The sequence below is a fragment of the Anopheles coluzzii genome, chromosome X, assembly GCF_943734685.1.
Source record: "Anopheles coluzzii chromosome X, AcolN3, whole genome shotgun sequence".
Lineage (NCBI taxonomy): Eukaryota > Metazoa > Arthropoda > Insecta > Diptera > Culicidae > Anopheles > Anopheles coluzzii.
The window spans coordinates 13,529,287-13,555,351 of NC_064669.1; the positions used below are offsets into that span (position 1 = coordinate 13,529,287).

General features: G+C 46.5%; 1 protein-coding gene across 1 annotated transcript in view; it reads right to left on the reverse strand.

Annotated features, from left to right (window-relative positions):
• Nucleotides 1–26,065, reverse strand: part of LOC120961550 (uncharacterized) — a 115,984-nt gene that overhangs the window by 31,252 nt on the left and 58,667 nt on the right. Inside the window, exon 2 of the mRNA XM_040385335.2 lies at nucleotides 12,661–14,093. Within this exon, the coding sequence (XP_040241269.2) occupies nucleotides 12,661–14,093 (1,433 nt within the window). The remainder of the gene's footprint in view (nucleotides 1–12,660; nucleotides 14,094–26,065) is intronic.

Genomic DNA, 26,065 nt, shown 5'->3' on the forward strand with positions numbered 1-26,065 from the left:
CAATCAGCATAAAAACGGGCCAGCATTCCCACTTTTCTTGCGTGCTCTTCCCCTTTTCCACTGACCCTGTTTCCCCCCCCCCCCAAACACACAAAACTATTGTGTGCAGCAGCAGCGGAGTGCGCTTTGAAAAATGATCGCGAAAGGTTACGCCAAAAGGGTTGCGATAGACGGAGATGGCAACGAAACGAACGCTCTGTCGCATAAATGCGTCGCGTCCTTGGAGGGTGTTTGGGGGTGGTGGTGTGTGACATGAGCCATCGTTCGAGTCCCTGTGTGTGTGTGTGTGTGTGTGTGGTTGTTGCCTGTTTGCGTTGTGCAATTTCTTGTTTTTTCGGCTCCCAACGGGCCAAACCCAGGCCAAACAATGAAGAAAGAGTGTGGGGCGAGAAGGTAAACCGAAACCGGTAGGATGGGGGAAAACATGCGCGGGTGACGGTACAGGCGTTGACAAGCGTGAATTGAACCGCAAATGCAAATAATGCAAACAGAAGAATAGTAAAAAAAACAAGCAAGGAAACGATTCCGTTGTTCGGGTTGTTACAATTTTCAGCGCCCATCGAGCAACAAGATAGTGATGCTGCCGCCGGCCTATCTCTCATCACTGCCAGCCCGCGGGAAGATGGCGATGGTGGCATCTTCTGGCCCTGCCGTGCCGTTTGTTGCACAGCGACACAGGGCCCCGGCCTTGGAAATGAGGCCACCGCACCGGGAATGCAAACCGAACCGAACGCGCGGTGTCCTGAAGGCAAGCAACGAATTGTTTGATTTTTGTGCGGGTGCGTTGCTGCCCAGATCGCAACCGGTTGCTGCTTGCGCCGCTCTGCCCTATCGCTGCACCGTTGCATTGTTGCGGGCTAGAGTAAACAATCCGACCGAGTTGATTTCTTGGGCGCTCGTCGTTCGATAGGCATGGTGCTGCCATGAGCGGGGCGTTATTGCAATTGAAACGGAACGCAGATAGCATCACGCAACAGCTAATTCGTTGCTGTGACCTTACACAGACGAACTAATAAGGATGGTTTCGCTATGCAGGTTGCATAACTGTAGGCGTGTTGGGAAATAATCGTATGAAACATTTAGAGGTATGCAATTTTTTGCATCTATTTGCGAAAGTTGCTCGGCTAAACAAGCAAGTTTCATATTTAATAGCACTCAGATGTTTTTTTTTTAAATTAATAACGTAATTAGCAAGCACATTCCTAACTGATTGCATAACTGTAGGCGTGTGGGGATTTTTAAAAAACGCCTAAAGGTATGCAATTTTTAGAACTAAGCAAAAAAAGCACATAACGCTGCATCTCCGCTCCTAGCCACGCTCTGCTCCTTCCAAACAAAATACACGAAATTTATAGCCGTATTGCGACAAACAAAAATGAAATTTATAATACTGAGAAATGTTGCTTTCATTACAACACTCTCATTAGCGAGCCCATTTTGCCCCACCGATTGCACAACTTTAGGCGCGAACAGAAACAACAAAACTCAAACAAAACGTCCAGAGCGATGCAATCGTTTGTAGTCGCTCTTAAAACAAGGAAAGCTAGCAAACAGCTGTGAAACATGTGGGATGGCCCTAAGGGACTGTGCTACACAACCATTCCTTATCTCAGCCGTCATCTACAATACTCCCTTTTTTTGTGAAATAACAAGGAGCACAGAACAAACAAAAAAACCACTGACATTGGTGATTGTACCAGCTGATGTGTCACTGTCAACCCATTCGGGAGCGGGTTTGGTGAACTTGGCACAGGCTGCACATTGTTGCACTGCACACCGGCGACAATCTCTTGCGGGTAGATGGCTGGCAGCGCCAAGGAGCGATTCGTTTTTGCCCCGCAATCCAATATATGACGCGATTCTGCGCCGGGGACGGATGTGCAATTTTACCAACGAAATGGAGTTAGACATAACCGGTGTTACACACCTCGCCCGGGAGTGCCGTACAGTAACGGAAATGGTTCGGCGACATCGAGCATAATTGCACTCCGCCAGGCAGACAGGCAGGCAGAAAGTTGAGTTCATGCTTTAAGCATTCGCTCGCCCTGCTTTAGCAAATGCGAAACAGGAAAGCCAGCCCAGCGGATGGATGCACCACCACTGCGAGCACAGTTCATCATTATTGTGTACGGTTGAGTTGCTTCGACCCGGGTTGATGTACGCAGCAGCAGTATGATAGCGAAACGTGCAGTGCAGGAGGGGGAAGGTGTGAATGGAGAACCATTCGTTTGCTTGCATTTCTTGTTCTTCTGCAGCTCTTTCTCATCTATTTTTGTACTCGTATCATTCGATCTGCCAACGGTGCAGCATCTCAATAAACATTTATTCTTTTCTGAGCGTCGCGACCAAAAATAAAAAAAACAACGTTTCCGCTGTGGAAAATAATTTACCGAATGCGCTTATTTAATTTCCTGCCACAGCGGCGCCCTCCCTGCAGTGCGCCGCACATGATTGAAAGCACATTATGCTGACACAATGGAACCGGTTCAGGCTATTGACTTGGTTAACAGTTTCGGTCTGAAGTACGACGACGGCGGCGACGAAAATTGCTTGCCTACACTTTCGCGACACTGGTCCTTCGAGCCGGATGAGTGTCTGCCCGAGTACACGGCGCACAATCTAGGCAAGCGGAATAACAAAGAACCAACTTTAATCAGTTGTTGTGTTTTTCTGTTGCTTCGCCTCTAGGCTGCTTTGCGCACTGAACAGAAGTGGTGGGGGGTAAAAATGTGTGTCTAGCTCGGGGGAGCTATTGTTTATCATCAACTTTTGGTCCTTCGAACCGGATCACCACTACCGGTGCGCTCTCGCGGTTCGCGCGGTTGCAGTAACGATCGATTAGCATCGCCAGCGCAAAGGTGGCGTACTCGGGGACCAACAGTGTTCCGTCAAGACAGTGTTGCGTGTGGAAAGAAGCCCCCCCCTCGCCCCAAAAAAAAGAAGAAGCTTCTCAAATAAAATATTCAGCTCGGGGGAGTTTCAGACGGCAGCATCACGCAAGCAGGTCGGCTGTTGCCGGTACCGGTCTCGGAGCGGCTTTGTGGTTGAGGATTGTGAGTTATGCTTGTTAGCACTGCTTTCGTATCACGTCCTTTTCTTCCGCCACCCTTCAACAGCCTTCCCCATTTCTGTAAAAAAAAAAACACCTAGTGTCCACCGGGGCCGAAGGCTACGAAAGCACCCCCTCTCATCTTTTCGAGTATTTGCGTCTTCTTCGCCGCTAGAAAGTTAGCGCCGGTCAGTAGAAGAGCAGGAGTGAGATGGAGAAGAAGAATAAAAAACTCTCTTTCTTCCCACACACACACACACACACACACACACACACACACACACACACACACACACACACACACACACACAGACGCTGAAAAGGAAAAAAGCAAACAGATAACAAACAAAACAATCGCTAAGAACACACACACAAACCATGTCACGGTGCTGCTGTCCTTTACCGCTTTGTGTCGCAGTTTTGTGCCCACAAAATGATTTTGTTTTTTTTCTTCTTCTTTTTCCTCTTATCTCTCATCCCTCCATCTTACTGTTTAAGAAGTTCTCTTTTTTTTGTACATTTTTCCCTCTTCGTTTCGAGTACAACGAAGCAGCGTACAAGACGTTTTTAACAATTGGAGAAAAAACAGCACCTCCCCCCCGAACAAAGAGAGAGTTTCGGTCACGGGGTAGCCGGAGTGTTGCATAATTACATTTTTCGGCAGGAGTACATCACTCCGTATGCCGAAGTTGAAGCGAGAACGGTCCTCAACAGTCGATAAACACGCCGCGCGTTGGCTTTGGCGTTGGGAGCTAGGAGCTGGGCGGGCATATGATTAATGAACCTTCAAATCCAGTGTCCTTCACACCATGCCCGGGGTCCAGTGTGGGGCACGGGTGGCGGACAGTCGTTTCGATTAATTCCAACCGACCTTCTTCCAAGGTGTGTGTGTGTACGCGTCTTCATGATCCTGCCTACTGACCTCGGCGGCCGCTCATGGTTTTTATATCTTTATATATGTTTGTGCATGTGCGTGTGTGTGTGTGTGTTTGCTGGAGGAATTTGTAATTGAAAGCCCTGTAGGTGTATGCACGCATGGATGTATGTGTGTGTGTGTGTGTGTGTTTTACGTGGCATTCAAGAACGGCCACCGCCAGCAAATGAAGAACAAATTTCTGCCCCGACCCTAAGCAAACACACGCCTCCGGAACCGAGCACACTTCTCTTCTTCCCTCCGCGAGAGCGGATGACTGACTGTCTCTACCAACATACCACCCCGCGCCTTACCCTTGCCGCAAGCTTCAAAGGTGTCACAAGGTGCGGAGGCACGTGATGGAATGACCTTTAGCTGGGCTGGGCCTCGGTGCGCCCGGCAGAGATTTATTTGATTTGAAGATTGGCCGCAGTGAAAAGTGAATGAATTCTCCGAATTCAAGGGATCATCCGGACGGTTAAAACCGGAGCTTGTTGCGTAAATCACCTTCCCAACCGGTCGCTGGCGAACCCAGCCCCCCCGCATCTTGTTATTTGCCCCGCTGCCCCACGTTAGAACGCACATATTTAGCACGCGTGACACGCACAGACACGTATTGCTGTTTTCCTTTTTTTTTCTTCCACTGGAAGCCTTCACTTAACAATGAAGTTATGCCCTAAAAATAGTGCCACAAATGTCCGACAGTCGGTGGCGGCGCTCGGATACTTTAAGTCTTTCAACGGTCAGCAGTCTTGGAAACCACACGCAAACGTGGCTGCCATTAGTTGTCGTGCTCGTTGACATTCCTGTGCCGAGAGTTTGGCTCGGCGCTACCTTTAACCTAACCCCCCCCCCCCCTCACATTGTCCCGGTAGGATCCGAAAGGCCGGACGACCATTTCCCGGTGGACCGTTTTTCTTTCTTACGAACGCGAGAGTGAAGAGAGTGGGATAGAGAGATAAAACGAGATCGGAAGGAAGGGTGAGAAATTATCGTCCCAACGTAACTGGATGGATGGCCGCACGGGCACAGGTAGTTTGCTGCTTCGCCAAAGCGTTTCAGTAAACTGAACCTGCATGGAGACGCCCAGTACTTTTCGCTCGCGTTGGTGGAGCCGCCCAGTGGTTTGCTAAAATAGCGAATAAAATAAACAAAAAGCGACAAAACTTAACCGCCTTCAAGTTGTAATTTGCCAACCCCCCCCCCCCCCCTCCTTTTTTGGTTTACGGTAAAAGTGACCCCACTGCTTTCGCATAATTCGATTTGGAATACACGAGCGCGACACGACACGAAGGGAATAATAACACACTGCCTAACCCTCGCCTGCGTTTTATCCCTTTTTTGGGTCTTTAGGAAAAATTAGGGGACGCAAGGATGGTTACGGCAATTCGGCAAGATCAAACAGTTCACCGGGAATGGAATTGTATTTGCCCCGCAAGAAAACAAAAGAGGAAGCGAGATAAGAGTGAATCCTGTGCTGCTAAACCATTGCATCCTCTTCCCGCACCCACACTGTTGCAACAGGTGACACGATGGTCACCCTTACACTCTCTCTCTCTCTCTCTCTCTCCCTTTCCTCCCTTTCCCAGTTGAGGGGCAGTAAAAACGCCGTGCGAAAGGGATTATCTTAAAATGCCGCGGTTTTTAAGCTGTGGCCCACAAATGTAAGTCGCAAACGAACCGAATCCAATCCACGGGCCGATTCCGTTTCGGTGAAAGGTAAATATTGGGACGGATGGAAAACGGCATTAGGGCGAACGGCTCAAACGGGAGGGATGCCAGAAGAAAGTTCCAAAACCCCATTCAAGCAAAACAAAACGCCCAAACAAAACAAAAAAGTGGAAAGAAGAATCCTGAACCCGCCCAACACGACTTTGTGATGCCGCTCCGTTGGTGGCTAACAAGAGCAGCACATACACACAAACACACGCACACAAAAAGGATGCTCCGCACGCTCATTGCTTCATTTAAATGGTCTGTGTTTATCTCGTTTTTATTTTCACCCCCCCCCCTCCTCCCCTTCTTGCTGCACCCTTTGCAGGGTAAAAAAACCAAAACAAAACCGACGCGATATGATGGCTAGGTTAAACAGCAACTGGAAAGGCCCATTAACCGCTCGAGTGGTCATGCTTTATGGACCTCCTCAGCCATATCCGTAATTTTCCCTGTCGGGGAGTTTTTTTTCGTTTTTGTTTTATTTCGTTGGGGAAATAAACCCCTGCCAGAGAAAGCTTACATACACATACACACACACAATCACCCATACACACCCATCCACAGCCACCTATACAAATGGCGAACAAACAGCCCAATTTGTCCGAAAAGAGGGCATCATCATTAGGTGAAATTCCACCAAGCGGGCTACCCCGATGCTGGAGGGCGTGTGAAAGCCCCAACCGAAATGGGGCGGGTTTTGGAGGGGAGTTTGGCGGGGTTGGTGTGGAGTGAGATAATTTTAGCTTTAATCTATTATGTAATATTTTCGCTGTCCGATGCAGAGGGAATTGTAAGGGAATAAAACCAACAACAAAAAAAAAGTCTTAAACGAACGACTGCTAAAGACGTTAGCACACACCGTACGGCCGGAACCGAAGCGACGGAAGGGAGAGCGTGAATGTGAAATGGAAAATGGAACTAGAGGGAGGGCGAGAGCAAGGAAGACGAAACAATCGAAAAAGAACAAGTTGCCAAATTAAGTGAGCACCACGTGAGAGGGTGGGCAAAATAAAAATAAAAATAATAGGGAAAAAAAGGAAAAGCAAAATAAAACAAGATAACGCGTACAGATTTACAGAGGTTTTCAAGCAATTGTCACACGAAAAATGGGAAAAGTTGAGCTTTTTCAACGTTGGTGTCGAATTCATTCACGCAATAAACGGTTTAAATGCAATTTACACGTATTTTGGTGTGTTAGTAATAATAGCCGACAGCGCGAAGCATTGAACACATTTTAACAGTCGTTTAACGCTCGTTTTGCTCAAACCGATTTTGTTGGTTATTCATTTCCGTTAAAATAAATGATTGACAAAACCAAAGTCTATTTAATATAGGGGTTGAGGTTTTTACAACTCTCGTTCAAAAACCGTGGGCAAGTTTGGACAGTTGGATAGAAAAGTTTCAATCGTTTCATCGGAGTTTTTAACGTTTTTTTTCAATTTATTCTATTTGAAAAAGTGTTCGAAGACCAAAAAAAAAGATAGCAATACAGTGCCGTTACCGATTAGAACACGAGCAGTGGCCAAAATTAGGACGGAACCATGTGCACATCAGGAAGGTGAAATAAATAATATATAGTGTTCTGATTGAGGTCATTTTTATGTGATGAATTACTAATAAAACTAGTCGATGCCACGTTCACGAGATGATTTTTTTTATATTCACTAGATTTTGTCCAGAAAAATCCGACCGATTGGCCCTGAAAGGTGTTTGGTAGTGTGCAAATGTTTCCAAACACTTTTTCATCTAACTGTCACAAACCTCCTTGGAAAATGGTGAACCAAAATCGAGCTATGCATCGACCTCTGCATTAATGGGTTTTCCAGGGGTTCTCCTAGTTGTGGGACACTGACATTTTCTTATAGGAAGTACTTCATATGGTGGAAATTTGAGTCTATCGTTTTTGAACATGCTCCTTGGAAATTCTGATTGGATTTGTGCAACAAGAGTGCTATACAGTCCAATTCCCATAACATTAAGTTCATTTCACCCAAGAAAAAGTCCATAAAGTGTCCCACAGCTATGAGAACTCATGGAAAACCCTGTATATAGACTTTGGTCAACGCTCATCCGAGGCGAATTTATCGGACGAAATTTATATGGGATTTGACAGATAACATTGGACGTGCGATTCCGACGTGGTCTGATAAATCCCAAATAAAAATGTGTCGGGTCGTCCGATAAAACCGCATGCGAAAAAGTGTTGCCACCAGCCCGTTTAACGACTGCTCGATAATGCATATACGCACAAAAAATCGAGCTGTCTTCGAGCTTGCATGACGCGTTGCACTCCATACAACTTTTTCGATCATAGTTTTAGCAGTTAGGATTCTAGTACCTCGCGAACAGTTTAAGCAGTCCAAATTATGGCTTGCTCAATACTTGAAATTTGATATATCTTTTTAAAAAATTCGTTAAAATACATTGCGTGACCATATCGACGAGTCATACAGAAGAAAATAAATTTAATAAACAAAACATAAAATTAATACTTGAAACTTTCGCAATGTAGTAGGTGTACCCAAACGACATTTGATCGAAATTGTTTTCCCATATCTGCTTGATTAGTACTCGATAAGCTTGAAATTTTGGATTTGTTATGTGATCAAGTGTGTTGAAAGCGCCAAAATTTGGTGCGTTCGTAAATTAGACGTTCTATTCTATTGATTCTATTGAATTCTATTGATGGACGATGCCGTCGAGGTCATTTTTCATTCATAGCTATGGTTTGTTGATGAAAAAAAAACTCATTTTGTGTGACGTTTTTTTATAAAACAATTTTTTAAGTATAAAATGGGAACATGGCCAACTAAAACGATAGGAAACATCATTTCCGACCGAATGTAGAAGAAAGTAATGAAAAAGCAGCATCACAGTTGATTTTAAAGGACTTTTTCAGAATTCCCTTAAAAAGGTGCAGTTGAAGGGAAGTTTAAGGCTCCAGTTTAAGGGAATTTGGTCGAATTCCCGATTATTCGTGTTCGAAAATGTCAATTGGGTAGGGATCCCGTTAAACTAGCGGGATAGGTTAAACACAAATCGAGCAGTACAATAAACGATTTGTTTATTTGAAAATAAACAATGAATTTGTGTCGCACACGCTCGTTGACGATCGTTTGTTTAACGACGGCTTTGGATATGTCGTTAAAATTAACAAACAAACTCAGTGCTTGGGCAAATCCAATGTCGAGCAATTTTCTACGACTAGAGTTTATTGTTAATGATTTTCAATTTCCAACCATTTCTTTCGCGATGCTGTTTTGCTGCACTGCTCGAATTTGGTTCCCGCAGAATTGTATCGAGCTGTTTTCGTGTTAAATTTTTAGCTCGATTTCAATAATTTCAATTGAAAAAATTAAACAAAACTATCAGCTATTAAACATTTTTACATAAAGCGTTAAATCTGAGTAATGGTCTAAGTGATGTCCTGGTGCTTTTAAAACTGTTTTTAAAACTGCTCAATTTTCTACCGTGATTCGGAACGAGCAAAAGGCAATGAAAATAAAAAAGAGTAAAAATGGCCGAAATGTTTAGCTGTATTCGAAAGCGAATGTCAATCTTGAAGTTGATAGGTAAAGTTTTCAAATACTGCTTGAAAACCCCTGCAAGGAGTGGGCGCCGGTTCAAAGGTTGAGTGGAACACAATGATGGAAAATCGATGCCCCTTGCCACGGTATCGCTTTAATTCCGGTGGGAAAATGTACTACCGCACGCACACGTGTATACATTCACACGGAATTAAAAAAAAGAATTGCCGTACCACAGGGCAAAGAGGAACAGCAAGTTTTGATGAAGTGGATTCCACTTGAGGCGAGTTTTATTTTTGCGCTCACACATACACACACACACACCACATACAATAGGTCGGGTCAGATTTGTTACACACACACACAGCAATAAGAAGTCCGTCCGTGACGTGGGAAATAAAAAAAATGGCTAAAATCTGGAACGCAAGTGTAAAGAATTTGGCACACCGTAACCTAGGCAAGCGGCAAGCACAGGAAAAAGTTTTCCTCGTTTAGTTGTTGTGCTAAAGGACGTGGGTGGAGGGTCGTGCTGGTCAGGTCATCTGCCCCGCGTCTTACGACACTTTTCGCTCGAGTGTGATAATAAATTGCGGTTAGAGACGAACCAACTGCTCGACGCAGCGGAGAGTAACACCCACTTCGGTTGCGTCTTTTATCTTTGTCCCGCTCTCCTCTTCCATTGGCAACTACCATTCCATCACCGTCGCCGCACAAATACCTCATCCAATCTAATTCCTAATCCTTAAACGCAAACGGCCCGGTGCCGAGCGGAAGGGGCCCGAAAAACTTCAACCACAGAGCCGAGGGAAACGGCACAGAGGGGCGGCACGGGGGCTAAACTTTTGAAAGAAGTACAAGGGGACGAGTCTGGGAAATTGAAAAAAAAACGAAGCTAAGAAAGAAAGAGAAATGTGCCGCGCGCGCGGACTCTTGTCGGCGTGGTTTGGCGGGAAGAAAGAAATTAAATTTTGCAAACCGTGGCAGAGAGAGAGAGAGTGTAATGGAGGGACAGTGAGAGAATGAGTGCCTTCAAAATAGCCCCATTGACGAGTAAGGCGCGACATGGCACGGGCGGGAAGTGGCAGGACACCAATGTCTGGGCTTAAAAGGGGTTTAGTGGCTGGGTGTGTTTGTGTGCCATCGAGGGAAGAAATTCTCATTTCCTCGTCAATCAAAAGGCGGAGAAAGGCCGAAGAGGGCACAGGCAAGCGCTGCGCTTTGTTTTTGTGGGTGTTTTTTTTTGTTGTTGTGCGACTGTGGGAGGGAATTTACCCGAGGTAACGCTTACACCCCAAATCCAACCCCGTCGGGAGAGCGAAACTGTGTCTGTGTGTGTGTGTACTTGATCCTGCTGGGAGTTCTTGGCAAACTTTCGCGCAGCCCGATACCCACAGATAAACAAGCAGGTGGGCTCGCGCTTCAGCACCAGTTTGATGTGTTTGGGTGGATTGTTTTTCTTTTCGACCGGTTCTTAGGCCTTCTCAAACTAATACCAAACCATCACGAACAATGCAAAAAAAAACTAAACTTCTGTGGAAAATGATCGATGTTGTTAGCGTGTCGGGGTACGCAAGAGAAGATGCGCTAGCCACACTGGCGCATTTTGGCTACTATTTCCTTTTTTTTCTTCTGGCAAACGTTTGGGTTTTTGTTGGACGCCCGCTACCTGTAGGCGGGACACTTCTTCTCGGTCGCTTGAGGGTTGATAAGGTTTTGATTTGTACGGCAGGTAGGAGGGCTTGATTTAGCGTTTAATCTTGAAATGATGTCCGGTGTCGTTATCATTACGTCTTACACCGGCATCTTCAGAAGTCTTCAGCATCTAGACAACCGAGGGGGTAATTTTGACTTTTTGGGGGTGAATTTTTGAACAAAATTTCACAAAATGCAATAGATCATAACTAGATTGCTCATGTCTTAAAAAGTAAGATTCGTATCTTTAAAAAAACATCCATCCACAAATCAACTAATTCTGAACATTGAAGAAGATTGTTAAATCTAAAACTTGCAGTGCAAAAACTCCCTATCCAATCCAGAATAAACATGCATGAGGTGCTCGATCGAAGAATTAAAATTCTCCAAACCTTATATTTTAACCGTAGTCGTGAAAAGCGTCTAGTCTGGCCAGTAACCCCTTATCGCACCCCCCCCCCCCCCCCCGCCCAACTCATGAACTTGCGAGTGAAGAATTGAATTCTACATGGAATGTTGAGTTAATGGGGGGAAAAGCTACACAACGGTTGTAAACCTCTGATCTAAACTCATAACATCAGCTTATAAGATGTCAAAAGCACTTCAGGAGGTATTGTTTGGAATTCGCGATTATTTCCATGATGACGAACCATTGTTCCTCTGCATCAGTTTTATTTTTAGTTTCCATTAAGTCATAAAGCAGCATCTTCAGAATTCATCATCATCAAGACTAAAGACGGTAGCATATCAGACCAATAGATCTGAGGGCTGCAGAAACCTGTCAGAATTGAGCTCATGGAATTCATGTTGGACATCGTATTGTTGGAGTTCGTAACCTCCTCGAAGATAAAGTAGCGTTCTTCCAGTGCGTAGGCAATTTTGGATGTACATTTATTCATAGATCGGTATCTTCAGGGGATTTCCTCTCCAAGACCCAAGACATCAGACTGCCAGGATTGAGCTAAACAAATTCGTTTTGGATAAGGTATTGTTGGAGTTGAAGATACCAAAGCATCCTCCCAATTAGTAAGACTTATATGACGCCAACAGGACTGAAATCTGCAGAAACCTACCAGGATTGTGCTTATGGAAGTCCTTTTAAACAAGATAGTGTCTCAGAGCTCCCAACTACTACTAAGATACCAAAGTATTCCTTGAGTGCATCACCAAACTATCTCTCAATTGAACGTCACCAATAAAACATCCTTAATATTTTATCACCTCGTACCACATCAGTGGAATCATCTAGAGGTGTCTGGTGACAACAGTGTAATGCAGATCTCCTCCTCCAAGGTGTCATGTTCCCATGGAAGTAGCGGAGACACACACCAACTTCACCGTAACAGTCTCGCCCACGGTTGAGAAAACAAAACCTAGATTTATTTACTAGTTTTGGAAGTGATGCAGTGAACCTAGCTGTGTACCGTGTGTGTTACTTGCGTGGATGTGCGTGTGTGTGTGTGTGCATGAGTCAAACCGTTTCTGTGCGCAGCTCTAACGACACACCTGCCAGATCCATCTTCATTAGGGCGCGCAAGCACAGCGCCATTTATACCAGTACCGGGAATCACGCTCTGTTGCGTTGTCAATTAAAAACGCTCGACAGAAGCGCCCCGCTACCCGGCTTTTGCCCGATCGAGAGGCAAAAGTTATCTTCGGCTCGCTAATTAATTGATATCCTTATGCTCCGCCCATACGTGGTGCATATCTTGCACACCCACACACACGCAAACAGGAAGAAGTCGTATCATTAAGGCGCTTACCTCCGAGAAACAGGTCCTGCAGTGCCTGGACGGACTGGCAGAGCAGTGCCCACCCTTCCGCCTGGTTCGGGCGCTTGAGGGCGATCACGTTCGTGAGCGAGACGGCACTGCCGGTGGTGGCGGCGGTGTTGGTCGCCGGTGTCAACGGCCGTAGCTGATAATCGGGACCACCGTCCGCCGGTTGATGGTTGACCGCCGCCGGATGTTGATAGAGATGTTGATGGGGTTGCGGGTGGTGGTGGTGGTGTTGGTGGTTGTTGTAGTGATAACGCGGTTGTTGCTGCAGCTGTTGCGCGACGTGCCGTCCCTTGTACCGCTCCCAGCCCTGGTCGTCTTCCTTGCTGTGCGTCACCATCAACACCGTCTGTTGTTGATGGGTCGACTGGTGAAGATGGTGTTGATGTTGTTGCGGGTGTTGGTGTTGGTGGTGTGGGTAGTGATGATGCTCTAGCTGCTGCCGGCGATACTTCCCCATCTCGTCCTCTTGCTCCTCCTCGTCCTCCTCCTCTATCATCACCCCCTCCTCTCGGCGGTCTGTACCGTTATGCTCCTCCGCCAGCTGAGGGGTGATGCGTTTGAATCGTGAAATCATTTCCAGCACGTCACTGCTGCGTAACGGCTGTCGTTGATGTTGTTGTTGTTGTTGTTGTTGCGGTGGTTGTTGTTGATGATGGTGCTGTTTTTGATAATTTTGTTGCTGCTGCTGCTGTTGGTGGTGGTGTGCTGATGCATGTTGATGATGTTGCTGATGCTGCTGTTGCTGCTGCTGCTGCTGCTGCTGCTGGTGTAGTAGTATAAGCTGCTGCGGTTGCTGATGTTCGTTATTGTCCTGGTTGCACGGAACACTACTAATGTTGTTATACTTATACTGAAGATAAGGCCCCCGCGGTAAAGTATTGTTAGTGTAGGCACCATACGTTGGTGGTGCTGGTGCTGCTGCTGCTGCTGCTGGCGGTACGGTTGTTGACTGATGGCCACTGACGGCCTCCGCCTCCACCTCGGTGGCAGCAGTCTGTGACATGTCGTCGCCCTGCACTACTGCCGCTTGCTGTTCCTTCGCACTGTTGCTACTGTCTCTTTCGCTCGACGAAGTTTTACTGCTGTTGTTGTTGTTTTTGTTGGTAGCAACAGTTGCCGACATGCTGTTGGTGGCTGGCTGCTCAATTGACCGGTCAGCTCGGTGCAACAGCAGCGCGTTGCGGTTGTTGATGGCGGCCAGTAGCTGCGGTGACGTTTCAAACTCTCGCTTCTCCAGATAGTTTTGATTTCGGGGCAAGTGTTGCTGCTCTAGCGATGCTTCCACACCTTCTAGCTGCTGCTGCTGCTGCTGGCGGTTCTTTTCCTCCTCCGTTCCTTTCGACGGTGACAACGATAACGACGACGATGACACTAACGATGACCACACCAACAGAGCCGATGGCTGTGCATACATTCTGGGGGTGGGGGGTGTGGGAAGAAAGAGAAAATTGGAAAGAGAAACTCGTTAGAACAGGGTTTGAAGGAACTTCGAATTAATATTGCCCATCAATCAATGCTCTTCGCGTGGCTTTAAAATCGTGCTCGAAGGACCGATTGATTGGTTCGCATCGCAATAGGGTGAAGCATGACAGCGACAACAAAAAAAAACGCTAAGAATGAAAACGAGATTTTGCAATCGAATTACGCAGCTGTTCATTATCAGGTCGGATGGATGGGCAAATTCTTTACCCAGGTCGGATAAAAAAAAGGGTCAAAATGGTTAAAATCATGCAGCCAAACGCACCTCTAGCACCTTCTCGCTTGCCAATTTCTACCAGTTCCAATTAGAATGGGTAGAAAAAAAGGGAAACGGTGAGTGGATAAATTCTGATCCAATCGAGAAAACAGCGTCGTGGAACGAAATTCGAAACGATTGAGCGAAAAAAAACGGAGGTAACTGACAGCACGCTGCTGTTGCTGCTGCGACTTGACGTTTGATTTGACTGCTCGTTCTTCGGGTTCGCGTCGCCGGCGTTCTTTGACATCTGCCAGGGATTATTTGTGAAGGACCGCGGCAGCAGCGGCAAAAAAATGAACGAAAAGGCCCCGCATTCTTCCACTTTCGGCTGGCAACGCCACCGAGCACCGATTGGCTTCACCTTCATCCATTGGAATTACCTTTATTAATTGTATCCCTCGGCTCGCCGCCTTGGCTGCTTGCTGCTGGCTGTCATTATTTTATCCCTCAAAGGCAAGTCAAATTTCTGACGCTTGTAATTCTGATACCAGGTTTTTTGTTGTTGTGTGCGTTGTTTTCCATTTAATGCCCTTCCCTCCACCCCCCCCCCCCCTGTTTGTCGCTTCATTCTTTATGTGAAAGATAAACCGTAGCTCGGATATTGATATTAAAAAAAACCAGATGGGAGGGGAAGGCAGGTTGTTGATCGTTGCTCGGTGCCATTTCCCAACGGTGGGACGGAAAGTGGCCCAAAAAAAAAGGTACAAAGCAATTTCCATTCGAATAAACACACTTCGATCGGAAATTGATGCCCCCGATGGACGACGAGACCTGCCCTGCTGCTCGATGGGCGGCATGCGGTAGGGCAGGGGAAGCGGGAGGGGTGGAAAAGTTAAAGGTGAGAAAATCAGTCAAAAGCATCCGGCTGGTTGGTTTCTGTAGCCTCACCAGAAGACTGAAGTTGATCCTTGTAGTACAACGTAAGCGACATGAAAAGATGAGCGGGAAAGGTAGGGAAGTGGAGCACGGATGAAGGAGGGACAGTAACCGCATGTGTATAAACACTCACACACACACACACACTCAAATCATTTTCCTAGCAAGCACACACACGTACCCATACACATACACAGATCGAAAAGCGAAACAAAATCAACGCTCAAAAAGTTAATCTAAAATTAATGAGAACGATCCTTCCGTGGGACGGCACGGGCGGATTCCCTGCTCATGCTTTCTTGATGGACCGAGCCTTAGTGAAGAAGGAGAAAAGGAGTGAGGAGAAAGGGAAAAAGGATTTAGCAGCATATTGTGGGAGGTGTGGGAGCACAAAGGCAGGCCAGCCAGCCAGCAGCCGGGGCAATCCGATTGAGTTCACGCTCATTTCTCATCCGTGTTCCAGGGTTGGCACACAGGGCAGGGGGGAGCCGGTGGTGATGGCTTCAGTTCGCCCTCCCTGCAACAGATTTTACATTCCTCTTCCTATTCGGCCGAGTGTGCCCCGAATACTGCTCTTTTTGTTGTATCTCCCCGGCTTGCCAGGTGTTAGAAGGCGGCAAAAGCAAAAGCTCGTGGCATCAAACACAAGCAGCCGGGAATGGGAATGGATTGGAGGTTGGCGGAGCTGAGCGGATAGTTGTTTTTTTTTTTACTGTGAATACTAATGCGCGAATTAGGTATGCAAAAAGGCTGCCAAGTGGTTGTTTCATTTCAGGATCGACATTGAGAGGCAAATGTATGTGTGTCGTTTTTTTGTGTGATGGGATTAATTTAGCTGAAATTAATTGAATGATATTATGGTAAAGGCGTTCTGCTTGGTGGTTTCGTGCATATGACGCCTACAAGTATGCAATGACAGTTTTGAAGCTACCACCATAAAGTTATAGTTATGATTTTACCATAAAGGTAGCAGGATTTTTTTTATTCAGGACGAACGGTCCATAAGAGCCGTATTGCTTGAGACAGGTAATATTTAAGATATCTAAAAAGTGATTAAAATTCAGAATCAAAAGCTAAATGAAAGGCAATAGTATTTTCGCTCATAAGAAATCGTGGTACATGGGAAGCTATGAGTCTTCTTAGGGTTACACAGATTTACAGGGCTTGGTTTTTGCTTATTGATGAAAAATTCATTCTTTTTATCTGTTTGTTTGACTCAGTGCTCGTTATTGTTGAATAAATCAATAAATGGATCAATGAAATCTTGGGGCTATATTACATTAAATATTCATCAGAATATGACGTATCATACACCAAAATAAAGAATATTCAATCCCCAATTATTTAGACTACAAAAATTGATGTAATGAAATGCATTTCCTTGCGATTCCCCACATTGTTCACGGGGTTGAAATGGTCAGCGGCGAATCACCAGGAAATCAATTTAAATCATTACATCAATATGTTTACAGTCAAAATAGTTGGAGAGTTAAATATCCATTCCTTTGGTGCACGATAAGCCGTATTCTAGTAAGAATTTAATGACTTATAGTAAACAAAAATCAAAATTTTACGTTCATTTTCACGCAAGGTCTAAATTGACCTTAATATGCCAAAATCTCATCATATCACGTAGCGCCCAAAATCAGGTAAACTACACTATACTCGGTTGACTTAGCATCCATTTTCTACGGCTTGAATTTCAACCATTAAAAATTATGTACTTTTGAAATAAAAAAAATTATAAAAAAAAATAAAATTAATACTATCAATGTTTTTTTCAGGCAATTTTGACAAATTGTTTCAGGCAAATAAATGTTATAAATTTCAGGACTTCGAAATACAGTTTGAAGTATTAACGAAAATGTGGAATAAGTAAATTTGTTTTTTATATTTTAAGGATAAGTGTGACCCTAAATAAAAGTCAGACTTAAACTAAAAAATAGTAAAAATATCAAATAACAATCATAATGATAATGAAAATAATGATGATAATAAAAACAATAAACATAACAGTAGTGATAAAAACAATAACAACAATAACAATAATAATAATAAAAATAATAATAATAAAAATGATAATAATAATTATAATAATAAATCCTTGATTGAAATCAATTGTTTGAACTCAAATTAAAAAAAAAAAAAACGTATAACGGCTAAAACCCATCATAAAACAATCGATTGCCTACAGTTAGGCGCTCCAACCAAAAACTTCAAAATAACTCAGAGCGGTTTGATGCAAAAAAATAGAAACATACTTATATCGAACGAATCAAATTTCACCGCAACATTTTGCTGCATTCCGCTGCACCCTGGTGCCTTTTTTATATTTTCCTCCTCGGTCTCCTGCTCCTGCACAAATCTACTGCAACGAGTCCCGCCAGCTACAGCGGCAAGCTTCAACAGCAAAAGCTTTCCAAAAGGCGCTGCGCGCACGGGAAAATAATTAATTTGTCACTTTCATCGAGCGGATACACTCGCGTACACCCTCGCGGCCTGTTTGCCTCATGTTTCACCCGTCATTCGGGCTTTGCGGTTTAATTGAATCAAAGCGATCGCATTTACGCCCGGCCCAGTGGGGCGTTTCATTGTGTTGCGGAGGCACGCATATCGGCACATGCACACACACACACACACACGTGTATGTGTGTGTGGTTTGCTATTTAATTGGATTGCAACTGTCTTTACCATACCACCACATACGCCTACCCACCTCAAATACTTATCATGTTTTGTACAAAGCAGTGTGTTTGTTTTCCTGCAAGCAACGCCGACAGAAAGAGAAAACACACCCACTCACACATACATACATAAGAAAAAGAACCAAATAAATGAAAATACCATTCGCTCAATGCACACCGAAACTACAATAATGAATTAATTAACATCAAGAAGCGCATAGAAGAGATACAGGACGGATGACGTGGTGGTTTCTTCCATTATCTCGTATTATGGTGCAGCGCTTAAAATTGGACAGCACCGTCATTCGCAAAATCTCGTCCCATCTACGCCCGCTTTGTCTCGCACTGTCTCCTTCCCCTTGCAGGAAGGGGGAGGGGAGGGGAAATTTTTCTGAAATTTTAAATAATGATAATGAACACAGAGAACGCTTCCACTTGCACGGAGACGGAGAAAAAGGTAGTAATCTTGCCTGGCGCTGCAGCTTCCGGGGGGAAGGTGCATTCTTGCACATCTCAGCACACGTACCTCCATTTCCGTTTCTTAGTGATCCATTAAAGACAAAAGTGACATCGCTTTCCCGGCTGGCGGGAATGATTTCATTAGCACCTGGCGCGTTGCTCCTGACGCCGCACTAAGCAAAAACAAAAACTGCAGTTGGATATCGTTTTTGTTGCCAACGCTACGGCTTTACTCTGGAAACAGAGCTGCTTGCTGACCGAGAAGAAGCTCCTGCTACCGGCCACGGGCTGAAATAGCCTTTATGATCTGACCATTGGCTTTTTTGTTGTGCTCTCGCTGACTCCAGAGTTTGTGTTTGTTTTTCATGCCAGCTGCGCGCTCGTAGCCAGCTTGTCGTGGGAAACCATTAAGGTGTCTTGCAGGATACATCCCGATAAAATGTGTGTGTATGTGTGCAAGCATCCTTTATACCGCACTTCATACTCCGTGCCCATTCACCCACTACACACTTTTCACATCGAAGACCTTTGAAAACAAAGCAAAAACCGCTTCATTACTGCAGCCGCTCAAAATGCACGCTTCGTCTGCTGAGAAGAGAACGAAAAAAAACGCACACACACACACATACCCACACACAAGCCATCATCCACGGGCAAAACCTAATTACTTCCATAATGACGCCTGCCGTCCCCCATCTTTAGCTGCCGGCAGCGAGCTCGCGCGCATTTGTAATCCTTGGTCAGGTCCGCATCGCGCGTCCACAGTTGCGGATGACACGTGACAAATGCTCTGTGCGGTGTCAAGCGCTCCCGCGTGCCCGAACAGACACGTTACCGATCCTTCATTTCCGCTCCCTCGCAGCTCTGGAGGTTTGGCGGAGGACTGTGCCGGTGGCAACGCGCTTGCATCTCCACTCGCGACTGGCATCACTAGCTGCGTTGCAATTAATCATCATTAATCTCTTCACGCTGGTGGTGGTGGTAGAAGAAGAAGGACAATGGGGATAATGTGGGAAGTGCAGAAAAGGGGCCTTGGGTCTCAATTCGTGCCAATTCGTGCGCGTTACCAGTGCTCAGTAACAGTAAAGATGGGGCACAGAGCACAACCGATGCACCGTCGCAGCATCAAAAGCTGAAACCGTTGCTGATGACACCGTGCCGTGGTGTGCGGTCCTTTTGTTCGCACAGCACACGTAACGGAATCGCTCTATTCCGTTTGTCGTTCCAACACCTCAACCACCCATAGCCCACTGAAGGGGGGGGGGGGGGACAAAATTTGGCATTTTAATTAAATGCTCTCGGTCTGAGTCCGATGTACGAACTGCCAATGTTACCGCTTTTCGGGATTTTCGGACGGATTTGGGAATGGTTTTTTTATGTGTCATACAAAATACTGTTTTGCAATGCGAGTTGCATACCTTTAGGCTACCGTTGGCTACTAGCAATACGTAGCTGGAGTAGTGGTGGGAGCTCGGAATTGGAACTGTGATATCGGAATTTCGATTCTGGAATCGATTCCGGTTCCGGATCCGGTTATAGAGCCGACTCCGGGGTCGATTTCGGAATCGGATTCGGTTCGCAAATCACAGTCAGCTATGGAATAGGAACCAGAATAAACTCCGAATTAGGAATTGGTACCGAAATTAGAATCTGTTCTGGAATTTAGCAAAGATAAAGTACATTTGGATTCTTTGCGGCTATCAATACAATCGTAGCAGTATAGGACCGTAACGCCTATTCTCTTGTTCCGGACCTTCTATCCGGAATCGATTCCAGAAAACTTTGGATCTCGCCGGAATCGATACAGAAGAAAACTGATTGTTCCCATCACTAGGCTGGAGGGCCGTTTTTATAGCGGGCACTGAAAAATCGAATGCCAGCACAAACGGACTGTACTGTTGTAGCATCACGCATCAGGAAGTGCATGCATTTGGGCGCGGCAGCAGTGTGACATGTTCATGGTGGCCATGACAGGTTCACAGCTTGTAAGGATCGAACCTGTTATCGAGAAGCTTGTCATGCCAACGGCAAACCTATTCTGTAGCGTGTATTGCATACTTTTAGGTGCTGCTGAAACAAAGAAAAAAACAGGTCCTACAAAAACAGCGAGTGCCGCCTAAATGCACTTGGGTTACCGTTTAGCAAGTGAAGCGTTAACGATGACTTTATGGCATGGTCAGCAAATTCCCTGTTTTCTTTCCTTTTTTTCAGACAGCTTGTCATATCGCCCTCCCATTATCCCATAGTGCGCTCAAATGAAAAAAAAAAACAATTTCTACTCATAATTGGTTGACTAGTGCAGATTTTTTCCTCTCAGTCCGATTACAAAATTGTCTGCTCTAAAAATAACACAAACACAAAAAAAACACACACACACAAATACATCTCTAATCCAAAACACTGACACACCGAGCGGACGGCTTTGGTGCTACTGAAATGTATGCAAATTAAGAGCAACACAAAATAAGGGAGGCCCGAATAACATCCAACAATAACAGGACCGGCACGGCATGACCGGGGGAGACGTACCTCTACACATCATGAATCGGTCCACTGCACGCCCTGATGTCGGTATCCTTCGCCCGGACGTAGCAGCAGGCTGGCATCGACGTCGGTTCGCCGCCAGCAGCACCACCACCACTCGTTGCCATTGACACTGCCGGGATGGCGGTGGTAGTGGTGGCGTTGGTGTTGCCGTTGTTGGTCGTAGGGCCGCGCCGTTCGATCTCGATACGAACATACTCGACACGGTGATGCTGCTGCTGCTGCTGCTGGTCCACTTCATCAATGTATTCCTCCTCGTCCTCCTCCTCGTCCTCCGCTTCGTCCTCGCCGCCCTGGGCGAAGGGCACGGTGCAGCGCGGCGGTGGTGGCGGTGGCGTCGGTGGCAGCGGCACGATGGGCGCGACCGTCGGCCCGACCCACCGGTCCACGCTCGGCTGGTACTGGCAGCAGCAGCTGCGGCACGGTTCCGCCCGGGACAGTCTCATCTCTCCGCCGGCCGCCATCTGCCGCAGGGCCACCAGCTCCTCTAGCGTGCAGTCCAGCAGCAGCACCTCCTGCTCGTCGGCCACCATCCGCCCACCCGGGTACGACGGGTACAGGTCGACCGGGTCGGTCCGCACACTGTCAGCTGTCAGTGCGCGGGAGAACCGCCTTCCCGGTGACCGGTCCTGTACTGTTTCCTGTTGCGAATGTTGCTGCTGCTGCTGCTGCTGTTCTGCTTCGTTTCGCACACCGACCAGTATGATCGGTGTGCCGCCCTCGCCGGAAATGCGCCGCGCAGCGGAGGCACAGCCACGCACCACCGGCCCACCCGAGCGCGGCGAAGGAAACGCAACCGGCGAAGAGGAGGTGGAGGAAGAGGAGGAGGAGGAGGAGGAGGAGGAGCAGAAGGAGGAGGACTGGTCGTGGGGTGTGAGCTCGCGGGGCGGCAGATAGTACACCAGGCAGGTGACGCCGACCAGGAACAGGAAAAAGATGAACACGATGTCGAACATGAGCAGCGAGTTGAATGTCATCAGCTGCATACTTTTAGGCGCACACGGGGCCCCCGGCCCAAGCTGCCGCTCTCGGTGGTGGTGCTGATGGGCTTTCTACTACCGTTTGATTGGTGGTGGTGATGGTGCTGGGGAAGGGTGGGGCAAACCCCACACACTCACACACACTCACACACACACGTCTACAACTTGCACAGGTGGGATCGATTTCACGCGCACGACGCAGCGATCACTTTCACTCAAACGTTGTCTGTCCAGCTCGGCGTAAGGAGCTGGGCGCGTTGTGCACACATTCAGCCGCCTCGATGCGTATTGTTCCCGACGAAGTTTATGGTGTTTGTGTAGCTGTGCGTGTGTGCGAGTGTTTGTTTTTGCTTACATCGTTCACTCGTCGCCGGATGGTTGCACGCTGTGTTTCATCGCATTGCACAGTGGAAGTGGATAAATTAATTAAAACCTGCGCCACAAGGAAGCACTGCGGAGCAGTGCACAAGCCGTATCACAACACTGGGTCAAAGCTGCCGAATTTGAATGTTAATAGACTCATTAAGAAGGTGGAAAGAGAGGGAAATGACACGATAAAGAACGATGTCGTTCGTACTCGATGCGACGCTACCGCTCTCGCCGCGCTTTGTGTGTGTGTGTCTTTTTGGCACCTGAAACAACGATATAATCGTTTCCCAATCTGTTTTTTTTATCGTAATCACCGTCCTTTTGTTCGCTTCAGTTCACTTTTATCGCGCAGCGTTCGCCCAGCGAGACACCCTCGGGCCGAGATGCTTGTAAACGGATATTATTATGCTCTTCGGTTGGTACACCCTTCCCTGAACGAGAGTAGAGTGGTATGGGGCGGATTTTTCCAGATTTTATTAACCTAACGTCGGAGGGAAGACAAAACTTCCTGGCCCTACTCCGTGCAGGGTTCTTTGCGGTTGTGGTGGCAGAAGAGTTTCCTAGAAATGTTGACGCCGCGTAGTACAATATTTACTCTGTAGTTTTAGCTCCAATAGTACTCTAAAATTGCTCGAAAAGTGCTCGAAACGTGCTGGTACAACGTCACTAGATTACGTTACAAAATATTCAATACAAAATATGTCATATTTGTGACAGTTCCTTGCCATCCTTGCCAAAAAGTGGTGGTCACAGAAGTTTTGGAAAAATCTACATCTCATGATATAGTGCATCTTATTATGCTGTTCTATCCCAAGCGACATTTGTTTTAAATTTTTAACCATGATCTGCTCGAATGGTGCTCGAAATACATTTTTTGGATTTTTATGTCATAAACCGTGTTGAAAGCGACAAAATTTCGTTTATGCGTGTGTATGACCTGAGAGTTTTAGGTTTGTTTGCTTTAATGTTTGGCAACAAAGGACGGCAAATTTCGTGCGGCGTCTTTTTGAAAAAAAAAATCGGTGTTTTTTTTGGTATAAAATGACTGAACGACCAGTGATAAGGCAATCCTTATCTCGAATGAAACGTTATTTCCCTCAGGACAGAGTAGAAAGTAACGAAAAAACACATCACGGTCGATTTTACTGGGCTTGTTGGAAAAGTCTCTTAAACTGCACCAGTCTAAAGAAAGTTTTTGAGCTCGAAAATGTCAATTAAGCACCCAAGTGACATTTGCTCGAAATTGTTTTACCATATCTGCTCGATTAGTACTCAATACGTCTGAAATTTTGGATTTGTGTGTGATCAAGTGTACTGAAAGCGCCAAGATTTGGTGCGTTCGTAAATTAGACGTTCCTCTATCGATGGACGATGCCGTCGAGGTCATTTTTCATTCATAGCTATGGTTTTTTGATGAAAAATAAAAGCTAATTTTGTGTGACGTTATTTTATAAAAAATTGATATTATTTAATTATAAAATGGGAACATGGCCAACTATAACGATAGGAAACATAATTTCAGAGCGAATCTAGAAGAAAACAACGAAAAAGCCGCACCACAGTTGATTTTAAAGGCCTTTTTCTAAATTCCCTTAAACTGGTGCAGTTTAAGGGAAGTTTAAGGCTCCAGTCCCGCTGCGCAAATTCGAGCAGTTTCCAGCGCAGAAAATGCACCAAAATCTGCGCTGGCCAGCGCAGATTTGGCCTGGTCTCCCGCGCTGTTCTTCAGCGATTTCTGCGCTGGGTCGCGCAGTTCGGGCAGTTCGGACAGTTCGGACAGTTCGGGCGGCGGCGGAGCAAAAAAAAAAAAACGGTCAAAAAATTTAAAAAAATAATGGCGCCCATTTTTTCGTCCGCTTCTTCCTCTCCTCTCCCTCCTTCACCCTGGCTTGCCTTACTTGCGCTTCTGCCCGTGCCTTCCGCCGCCAGCTGATTGGGTGTTTGTGGTGTATGCGTTGATTCATATATGTGCATTGCGGTTGTGTATTGTTATTGGTGGGTGTTAGCATTTATTAATTAGTGTGTGACCTTGGGACGATGCGGGAGAAGCTGGATTGGGATTTAAAGTGTTATCGGTGTATTGATGGATTATTTTATTTCGTGCCGCTGCTGATGAGACCATTCGATGCCCCTGCCAATTGAGGGTGAAGAAGCCTATTTAAAACAAGCGTAGGAGAACGTCTAACACTAATCTAATATTTTTTAATTTGAACATGTTTGATGCTTCAACGACCTTCTATGCATCATGTAGCACAGTGTATAGTGGTTATATTTTTTTTTTAATTTGCCGAAATCTGTTTCGAGTTTTTGTGTCTCGACACACACACACATGCACACAGCGCGGGGAAAGTGACCATTCACTCTATCATGCCGCGATCCCCCACCCCGCCCGGCGCTTTGGATGATGATGCGCTATATGATAGCTGATGATAGCGGAATGGGAGGGGGGGTTTGATGGGGGGTGCGTGCTTGCATGCGCGCTTTCGTAGGTGCGTTCTCGCGTGCGCGCGTTCGTAGGTGCGTTCTCGCGTGCACGCGTTCGTAGGTGCCTTATCGCGTGCGCGCGCGCGCGCGTGTGCGTGCGCGCGTGTGTGTGCGCGCGTGTGTGTGCGCGCGCGTGTGTGCGCGCGCGCGTGTGTGTGAGTGTGTGTCTGTGTGTGTGTGTGTGAGTTTGCGCATGTGTTTGTGTGTGTGTGTGTTTTTAAACCCCAAAACTATTTGATTCTGATGCGTACATTTTCATCCGCTGCGGCTACAAAGTCCATGCATTTTCGATCTCGCTACCTGGGAGACAACACAACCATTGGCATTGGCATCTTTGCGATCGGCTCTGCTGTTGGGGGTATTAAAAAGACACACGATCTAAGCAAACGTGCGTGTGATATATTGCACATTTATTTCTAAATCAGCTAGCTGACTCAAGTGGAAACAACATATTGAATTGAATTCATACAAAAGAGGATTCTGGATTTGTTTATTACGGTGCGCGTATGGTGCTGCACATGTCCGTCCAGAATCTGATGGCTTGTTGGTTTGTAGTCGTTATCATGACGCCGATTGCCGGCAATGCCTTGGAATGAGTTCGGATCGGTAGGTTCATGTTTTGGTCGATTGCATTCCGTTGATTTGTCGCGCCACCGCGGGACACCCGGCAGCAACAAAGTCTAAACAAAAACCTTCCCCGAGTGTGGACTGCTATGCTAAGTTCTTCTTCTTCTTATTATTATTCTTATTATTGGCGTAATGGCCTACGCGATCATACCGGCCTTTTCAGGACTTGAGTACCACGCAGCCGGATAGTCACCTCTTGCTACGGCGGACGGTTCATACGCGGTTAGAACCCACGACGGGCATGCAGATGTGCGGAATGATGGCGGTGCCGCGGGCCCGCTCCTATCCAGCGTGCAACTTGCATACTGCCACACTGTCTCCTGCCCGGTGCATACGCAGCAGGCAGGGGGAATGATGCACCTCCACAGTAAAAAAAAAAAACACCGTCATGAACCAGCGGTGGACCTAACGGTAGGCGGACTAGGCGGTCGCCGAAGATTTCTAGTCTGTAGTATGCCGTATGTCTACAAGTGGACAGATTATTAGCGACAAGGGCCCCCGGAAAGATGGTCTTTAGGGCTCCGTGGCTGGAGAACCATTTGCACCTCCCCTCCCCCCATGGCGACTACAATTTTAGGGCCTGTGACCGATGATCGTAGGGGTCCCATGGTCACCCCCCCCCCCCC